Source organism: Girardinichthys multiradiatus, chromosome 19 (assembly GCF_021462225.1).
Source record: "Girardinichthys multiradiatus isolate DD_20200921_A chromosome 19, DD_fGirMul_XY1, whole genome shotgun sequence".
Lineage (NCBI taxonomy): Eukaryota > Metazoa > Chordata > Actinopteri > Cyprinodontiformes > Goodeidae > Girardinichthys > Girardinichthys multiradiatus.
Genome location: NC_061811.1, coordinates 23,841,080 through 23,850,685, shown reverse-complemented (window position 1 = coordinate 23,850,685; position 9,606 = coordinate 23,841,080). Strand labels below are relative to the sequence as shown.

The window sequence follows — 9,606 nt, the reverse complement described above, 5'->3', positions numbered from 1 at the left end:
ATATTGAATGGCGAAAATGTTGAATTGGTCCCTCTGCTGTGTAAGATCATGGAGATGGCCTCCTCACGCATTTTCAGACTGAATTCACTGAACAATTGGTCTGTTCATCAGCAACACAGATCAGATTCTTTCCACGGACCCCCTGCAGTAACAGGCTTTAACTTTTAGTTGATGAATAAGAGACATTGTTATCCATTACCACTGGTGGCCTTTCACCCTCATGGGGTGTTTTGTTCTCTTTTTTATGCAACATGGAACATCTGTACAATCCAAGTTTACAGATGGGTTTAGTTTAATAAAGTTGACTCATGCATAAATGATGACATGTTTTTCTCTTTGTGACCAGCAGAGGTCAGGCTACTACTGGAACAAAAGATCACCACGTTGACCATCTGTTCTTATGTACGCTGTCTCATCCTGTGTCTGCTTAATGAGCCCTTTTAACATGTTAATTCTCCTACCTGTTTTATTATTGATCCGTGATGTTTGGGCATGTAGACTGGCCATTTATTCATTCATCTACAATGTGAATGATCAAACTCATATTTCCTCCAACTCCTCCGTCCACATCAGCAGCAGCTGAGCCAACTCCTTATCTGACTCTTCTGCTTTGCATCGAACTCAACTGTTTACCCTGCAATTAAAACACAGCCTATAAAAGGCAATGAGTTGTGCTGCCAGATCCTGACAGTGGGGTTCGTTGCAGCAGGGAGAGGGGTTATACATCACTTTGATGCAGACCTGGGGTCTGAAGGCCCAGATTCCTTTGTTGGGGGACTGGAGGAGAGTGAGTTCACCAGGAGACTGGGCCAGAAACCCAGATGATTCATGGGATGTTATTGCTGATCACTTGGACAGCATGCGATGAGTGTGTATTGTGCTGCTGCTTCAGGGAGATGCATGACTTTTTCTCTACTTTCCATAACCCCCACGTGTGATTTGTGTAGTCGCTCATTGCTGCGTAAATTGTTATCTTTCATCTACAGCAGTGAAACCAGGAGCAGTGGCTTGAAGAGTGTACTATCACGTTTCTTGTGATCCAGTCCCTTTAACTGTGATTGTTATTTGAAAGTACCTTTTCAATCAAATGTATACTAAGAACAAATTATAGTGCGTTGCAAAATTATTCATGCCCCCTTAACATTTTTACATTGTGTCACATTACAACCACAAACATTCAATTCAATTCAGTTTATTTATATAGCACCAATTCACAACACATGTTGTCTCAAGGCACTTCAAAAAAGTCAGGTTCATACATTCCAATTAATCCTAATCATTGAACAGTGCAGTCAGATTCAGTTATTTATTCAAATTGGACAAAAAGGTTTTCTATCTAAGGAAACCCAGTAGATTACATCCAGTCAGTGACTTGCAGCATTCACTCCTCCTAGATGAGCATGTAGAGACAGTGGACAGTCACTGGCGTTGACTTTGCAGCAATCCCTCATACTGAGCATGCATGTAGCGACAGTGGAGAGGAAAAACTCCCTTTTAACAGGAAGAAACCTCCAGCAGAACCAGGCTCAGTGTGAGCGGCCATCTGCCACGACCAGGGGTTTGAGAGAACAGAGCAGAGACGCACAAAGAACAAAGAAGCACTGATCCAGGAGTACTTTCTATGGGAACGAAAAGTAAATGTTAATGGATGTAGCTCCTTTAGTCGTTTCATCTAGAAAGAAAGAACAGATAAAGTCTGAGCCAGTTTTCTAGGTTAGAGTCTGAAAGAGAGCACATAGAGTTAGTCACAGTAAAAGCTCAGTCAATCGCCATGTCTAGGAGAGAGAAAGGGTTAAACACTGAAAGACAGGGCCATGTGGATCATCTGTAGAGGGTGAGCATTAAGTTGTTGCCAGCAGAAGCTCGGACGATTCCCCTCTCCAGAAAGGTGTCACAGGTAGACACAGAGTCAGGTTAGGTGTAGCTTCTAGGAAGAGAAAAGAGAGAACAAGGTTAAAAGCTGAAATAACAGCAAATAATGCAAAATTGGAGAGTAGTGTGAGAATGTAGCGAAGAGGGTGAAAGTGGTCGTTAAGTCCTCCAGCAGCCTAAACCTATAGCAGCATAACTACACAGATAGTTTCAGTTCAGATTATTTAGTTAAACGGCGCTTATTTACAACAATGTCGTCTCAAGGAACCCCACAAAGGGTCCCACTGATGGTCATTGTTATACTAAAAACTACAAGGATTGGGATACCTCCCTCTGTCAGACTGATTATAACCATTGGAAAAGAGAAAGGGTCATACAGGTACCAGAAATGGAGGGTGTGTTTGCACCTCAACCATAACTGAGCCGGTTTAGACTAAACCTGACTCCCCCTTACTCCATCCAACAGGGAGGGAGGAAGGCTCCCTCCCTGGTAAACTAAGCCACTCTAACTATAAACTTTATCAAAAAGGAAAGTTTTAAACCTAGCCTTAAAAGTAGACAGGGTGTCTGCCTCACGGACTAAAACTCGGAGCTGGTTCCACAGGAGAGGAGTCTGATAACTAAAGGATCTGCCTCCCATTCTACTTCTAGAGACTCTAGGAACCACCAGTAAACCTGCAGTCTGAGAACGAAGTGCTCTGTTAGGAACATATGGAACAATCAGATCTCTGATGTATGATGGAACTAGATCATTAAGGGCTTTATATGTGAGGAGGATAATTTTAAATTCTATTCTGGATTTAACAGGGAGCCAATGAAGGGAAGCTAAAATAGGGGAAATATGATCTCTCTTTTTAATTTACATCAGAACTCTTGCTGCAGCATTTTGAATCAACTGATGGCTTTTAACTGCATTTTGTGGACATCCTGATAGTAACGAATTACAATAGTCCAGCCTTGAAGTAACAAATGCATGGACTAGTTGTTCAGCGTCACTCCTGGATAGGATATTTCTAATTTTGGCAATGTTCCAGAGATGAAAGAAGGAAATCCTAGAAACCTGTTTAATATAGGATTTAAATGACATGTCCTGGTTAAAAGTAACACCAAGGTTTTTTACTTTATTACCGGAGGTCAATTTAATGCCATCCAGGATAAGTGATTGACTAAGCAGTTTCTTTTTTAAAGACTCAAGTCCAAAGACGACAACTTCTGTCTTGTCTGAATTTAGAAGCAAAACATTTAAAGTTATTTAAAATTTAAACCACAAACATCAATGTATTTTATTGGGAAATAGAGCACACCTGTGAGAAAAAATGGAAGGATGGGAAAGAAAGAGATATATGGTTTTTAAAATGTCAAAATATGACCTTTAATTAAAAAGTGGCAGAAAGAAAGCCATAATAAGTCCCATTTTACTATTCCAACAAACCATGTAGAGTATTAACCAAATGTGTGGAAAAATGTGTTTTGGTCAGATGAGACCAAAATGGAACTTTTTAGCTATGCATGAAGTACAACGCACCATCTTAACCGAGAAATACGGTGGTGTCAGTATCATGCTGTGGGTAGGCTTCTTCTTTGGCAGGAAACTGAATTGAGTTAGAGGGTGCAAAAGACTTAAGACCAGGGTGGATATTTATTTACCAGCAGGACAACGACCCTACGCATGCTGCCAGAGCTACATTAGAATGGTTTGGATCAGTACAGTCCAAGTCTGGATCTTAATCTAATTTAGAATTTGTGACAAGTCTTAACAATTGGTGTTCACAGACACTCTCCATCCAAACCAACTGAGTTAAAGGTATTTTGCAGAGATTTCACTCTCTTTGACTCTAGATGTACAAAGCTGGTGGAGACTACCCCAAAACACTTGCAGCTGTGATTGCAACTATGTGCTTCTACATTAAACTGACTATGGGGCTAAATATAAATGCATGCCACACTTTTCAGATTTTTATTTACTCTTAAAAAGACATGTCATATTCTTTTCACTGCTCATGTCTGCGCTACTTTTGTATTGGGGTATAATTTAAAATGACAAAAAATACAATCTAGTTTGTCAGATTTATTACAGAGATAAAACTGCAATATTTAACACAGGACAATACATTAAATGAAGGTGTCAGGGAATCAACTTAGATGTTATTTTATCCAATGACTTCCTTAGCTGAAAGAGACTTACAAATGTTGTTACGTTTTAGAGAAATACAATGATTCATTTAAAATACAAAAGAGTTTAAGAATAAATTCATCTGTAATTCTGTGTGGTTATTTAAATCTAGAAAACTACCGGTCCCTGGCTGCTGATGCGAGCCTCAGCTGCAATGTTGCCATTTAAGGGCAGCTTGAAATCTTTCCTCTCTACATTAACACTGCAAGCTGCTGAATATTCCAGAGGTTTTTAGTTCAATTAAGTTTGTTTAAAGATGTTTTTCTTTACCTATAGGTTTACATTTCATTACATTACAAATCAGTGAGCTTAATTCAGTTTTTTTTTTGTAACAAATCAGTTTTACTACAATAAACTCAAACTGATTTAATGACTTTGGTTTACTATACATAAAAGTAAGTCTTGTTTGTTTTATTGTTGTCCACTCTAAGAGTAATTCCTGTTTAGTAGTTAATATTTTAATAAAATTCTCAAATTTACAAATTCCTAAAAAATACATAGGCATATTTAGCTAGTTCCGATGTCCATTTTATTTGACATCTTTTATTGTTTTGTATAAGAAGATAATTTCTGCAACATATAGTTAAAATAGAAAAGTAAATATTTCCAAAGGTTTAGGGTCAAGGTAAAAATGAATCATATATTTAATCTTCTTTTATTTAGCTGATACATGTGTTTGGGTATCAGCAATAAATTCCAATATTGTTTCTGAAATCCTGTCTGTCTGTCTGTCTGTCTGTCTGTCTGTCTGTCTGTCTGTCTGTGTCTTAGTGAAATGCACAACAATAAGGGCAATGAGATCATCTTTTGTTCTTAATTATTCTGATGAGTAACATAATCAGATGTTACTTTTACTGCCGTTCACTCAAAAACATAAAATAAACACACTTGTCAAGTTGGAATTAACTTCCTGTTAGCGACAGCCGGACAGGATGTCAAACTTCTGGTCCGACGCAACCCTTTTTAATTTATCATTTTCAAATAGCTATATACTAAAATACACTTTATTTAAATTCTATTTGACACAGCTGTAAGGGCAAGTTAATAAAAAAAATATTTTTTCAGAATTTACGTATTAACTTTATTTGAAACAATATTCTGCAAATGACAATATGGACCTGTGGAAGGTTTCTGACACCTTGTTGTATCTGTGCCAGAGGTATTAAGGCAGTTTTGAAGGCAAACATTTTTGTGCAGCCTTGTCAATAAATAGAATAGCTGCTGTATTTCAAAATCACACTCACTAAATTTCATGGAGGCTAAAAAGTGTGCTCTAACATATGAAATTATTTATTGTTTCTCCCAACCTAAATTTATGGGACCTACATTTCAACTTTTACCATAGAACATTTTTTAGATCAAACAGTTCCAGCTCTTTTATCTTAGTGTGCCACCCCTACATTATTTATGGGCCCCCATCTGGCCACCCCATACAAAAAACCTTCTAGATGCACCCCTGTAGATTAAGCAGAAAAACATAAAATGCGAGAAGAAGCTCAGCTCGCTCTTAATAATGGTTTGAAAGCTTTAAGTGTAAAGTTTGTGATGGGATGGGGTCCAGCAGCAGACTCTTCCAGTCAGAAAGGAAAAGTCGGATTGGAGCGGTGACGTTATCCCTGCTGGAAAAGAGGGAGGGAGGAGATAAAGGGAGGGCTGGACTCCATTAATCCGTAGCAGTGCTGTGTGGAAAACTGTTTGGGATACTTCACTTCTTCAGCGAGTTCTTCGTGGATTTTTTTTCGGTTTTTAGCACCTAGTCAAGAATATCTACATGATTTAAAGAAGTGGGACTTGTTCTGTGCCGTGTAGTCGACTCTTTTGGTGGCTTTTTTCCGTCTTTGTGAAGGTGAGTGCAAATTGAAATGCTCGTCCTCAAAGCTCTCCTCGTTTGCCGCTCGGAAATAAGAAAACCTCTTTTTATTAAAGGTCGACTTTGCTAACTTTTTAACAACACTCTACTTTTTTATTTCCATGTGAGATTTTGGGGGTTTATTTTGTTTTTGTTCCGCACTTTTATTTGAACTTAGTTCTTCAGGGACTGACATAGTGGGCATATGTTGCATGCGGCAGCTGGGGGAGTCTCTCTCTTACATAATTAACCCCTATTTGCTATCCAGCATTTACCGTTAGTTTGAACAGGTGAAGCGGCACATTAACGGAGATAACAGCTGCCAAAGGTCTCTGGTTGAAGTTGCGTTCGCGGGCAGATAGCCTTTGTTCTGCCGTGTTTTTATTGACTGCGCGGCTGCTTTGAACAGCCAGGCCACTCCAACAGAGATCCTCGGATAATAGTGACAGATACAGAGACGGTGGTAACTTTTATGCGGCCGCCTTGTTCAACAGGGTCCGTTTTTGTGAAGAGGCACCATACAGATCTGGTCTTTCATGATTTACTAACTTAATGCTTTGAGAGATGTTGAAAACTGGAAATACCATGACTGCAGCAGGGTTGGTAGAAATGGGCTGCATGGTGTTGTGGTTCCCATGTTTTTCACTGAAAGTGGTGGTTTAGGAAGGGATAAATGTTCACTGGCAAAACACGAATCAGAGCTCATTATCAGCGTTTGATCAGTAATATAAGGCTTTCTGTTTTTTAAATAGGTTACATCCTTTTCCATAATTGTTTGTGTGACAAAGGTAAAGATAAGATGATATATGTGAACCGTTTTTTAAATGACCTAACCTTTCACAGGGGGAATTTAGAAATATGAAGTCTAACATTTGAGATTAATTATTCAGTGGTGGGAAAAAATAAGATCCCCAGCAGCACAGTTGTTTGTGACTCCATCTGATTCTGGACTCAGGTCCGTGGAGCTTTGAGCTCATCACCAGGATATGTACTCAGAATACCATTTAATACATTCAAAAAGCTAATCAGCATTTATTGGAAGCTGTAATGCTAATAAAGATTTTCCCATTGCTTATTGAGAGGGGCATACATAGTTTTTGGCATGACACATTTTAAATAAGATGTGAATAGAACCAATATTTTTCTTTGATATTTTATTTATTCTTGTTTCGAGAGATGCCTGTCTTATCAGACACATATTTTTTGATTGAATGAAAATAAATTTAATCTAAATATGCCAGGGGTATAAATAATTTAGAATAAATCGTCATGTAGGACTGAGCTGTATATTTTACAACTGTTTAAAGTGTCCATTTCTGGCTAATTATTATACTATGACTTTTTTGTTGAATACCAATATGACATGACACAAAATGGGAAAGATAACAAAACATGTAATTCCAGTAAGTCAGATATATGTTGAACTTCATAAGTCAGGATATTGCTAAAAAATGGCTCCTTTCCTAAATGTGCCTAATATTAAAGTTAGAACAATTTAAAAAGTTGAAATAAATGGACCTATGACAAACAAGGCTGGACAAAGATCTAGTTTATCTTGCCCCCATGTAGTGAGTAGAATGGTAAGATAAAAAAAAATACACACATACCCCAAGGCACTTCACACTATATTCAGTCATCCACCCATTCATTCACTCATTGACACACTGACAGTGGTAGGCTACATTGTAGCCACAGGTTTATCTTTCCTATATGCTGCAAATGATTTCCAGAGCAACAGACATGAAAAGTATGAAATAGTAGCAAAGATTACTGGTACAGTTGAAGTTGCATAAATCCTTGATGAAAGATTAGAAGCAAATGGTAGATACTAATCTAAATGTAAAGAACATGTATCAAGGGGGTTTCTTTGAAATATGAAACAGGGATTAGATTTTTTTTTCAGGGCTTTAAATGTTTTTTGGACATGGTTTGCTTGTGTTGTTTCACCACCTATCTTTGGTTTTTCTCTTGCTCTTGCAGGATGGCTCTGGACGGGATCCGGATGCCCGATGGCTGCTATGCCGACGGGACGTGGGAGCTGAAGATGCATGTCACTGACCTCCACAGGGACGTGTCTCTAAGGGTCACTGGGGAAATCCACATCGGTGGAGTTATGCTCAAACTTGTGGAGAAACTAGGTATGTGTCCATTTTGTTTTGTCTTTGCAGAGAACAAATATGTAAAGCCTCTCATATATGATGTGTGGAGGATTACCTGACTGATTTTGACATTAAGGCATATGAATGCATTCCATTAGGGTCTCCAAATAACAGTTTTATTCCATTTGCAATAGAGTAGCAATGGAAAACCCATTCCTTCTTCTGCCCTGCTGCGTGAGAGAGTTGTACGTGTTTCTGAAACTGGCTTGTGTTATCTGTTCACATTGGCTGGGCAGTAAATACCGCATTCTTTCAAAGTAGGCACCACTCTGAGAAACTGAATTCCACTAAGCTTGCAAAAGTACAAAATGTTTCTGAAATCAGGAGTCAACAGCTGAGGTTTTGCATCATTCTGAAGGCTGGGAGCTCCAAAGAATTCCTTTTTGTTAGGGTCTAGAGAGGAAAATTTAAGAAGTCTATTGTATGTTTTTGTTACTAGTAAAAAGGTTCATATTACATTTTGTACTTGGCAACACATTTCCTTCTTTTTGGATAAATGGGGGCAATATGGAACATTTTCCCAGCCAATATTCGTCATTCCAACAAATGACGATGGGCGATATATTTGCACAGGTGATGTTCGGACTTTTTTGTGGACGGAGCAATGGAAACTGTCACGGACTGATTTGTCAATTTAGAACACAAATGTCCAAAAATGAAGGAACTAGTTGTCAAAAAAAAAATACCAAGTCACCTATTTGGGATTATTTTGGCTTTAAACCGGATAAAAAAAAAGGTAAACCACAGGATGTAACTAAAGCGGCTTGCTGCTTGTGCAGACGTATAGTGCCAACAATGGCCTCAAACACGACCAACTTGCATGAGCATTTACGCGTTCACCATCAGGGTAAGTATGCTACGCTGTCACTCGTGTACTTGCGACCATATATCACTTTTTTTCTTATGTGATGCTTAAAACTTAGGCCTGCACGGTGGTGCAGTTGGTAGCACTGTTGCCTTGCAGCAAGAAGATCCCGGGGTCGACTCCTGGCCAGGGGTCTTTTTGCATGGGGTTTTCATGTTTTCCCTGTGCATGCATGGGTTCTCTCCGGGTACTCTGGCTTCTTCCCATAGTCCAAAAACATGACTATTAGGTTTACTGGTCTCTCTAGGTTGCCCTTAGGTGTGAATAAGTGTGTTTGTGTGTTGCCCTGTGATGGTCTGGCGACCTGTCCAGGGTGTACCCCGCCTCCCGCCCATAGACTGCTGGAGATAGGCACCAATTTCCCCCGCGACCCACTATAGAAGAAGCGGTATAGAAAATGACTGACTGACTGCTTTAAAAATTACTTCTTTTGATTTGTTTCTTGTTTTTAACTTAACTGTTTTTACCACAGTTCATTGTTTTCTTGCAAAGTAGTTTGATTGGCCATGTGCATAAATGCAGCTATATGAGTAAACTTGCTTTTCCTTGCAGCATATATGCATAAGCAGCTAGATGCATTAGGAAACCCTGCACAGCTACCCTCCCTACTCTTTAGTGTGCTGTGTTCTGTAAGAACCGATATGTTCTGGAGAAGTTTGGTGCCAGTGAGCATAAGAGCCCTCTGTTT

The 9,606-nt window shown here is 39.0% G+C and overlaps 1 protein-coding gene across 1 annotated transcript in view; it reads left to right on the top strand.

The window, feature by feature from the left end:
* The first annotated feature begins 5,699 nt into the window (after positions 1 to 5,699).
* The window catches only part of fermt2 (FERM domain containing kindlin 2), a 51,822-nt gene continuing 47,915 nt past the window's right edge, over positions 5,700 to 9,606 (top strand). The window contains exons 1-2 of the mRNA XM_047345413.1: positions 5,700 to 5,891; positions 7,875 to 8,032. Of these exons, the coding sequence (XP_047201369.1) occupies positions 7,876 to 8,032 (157 nt within the window). The 5' untranslated portion in view covers positions 5,700 to 5,891; position 7,875. The remainder of the gene's footprint in view (positions 5,892 to 7,874; positions 8,033 to 9,606) is intronic.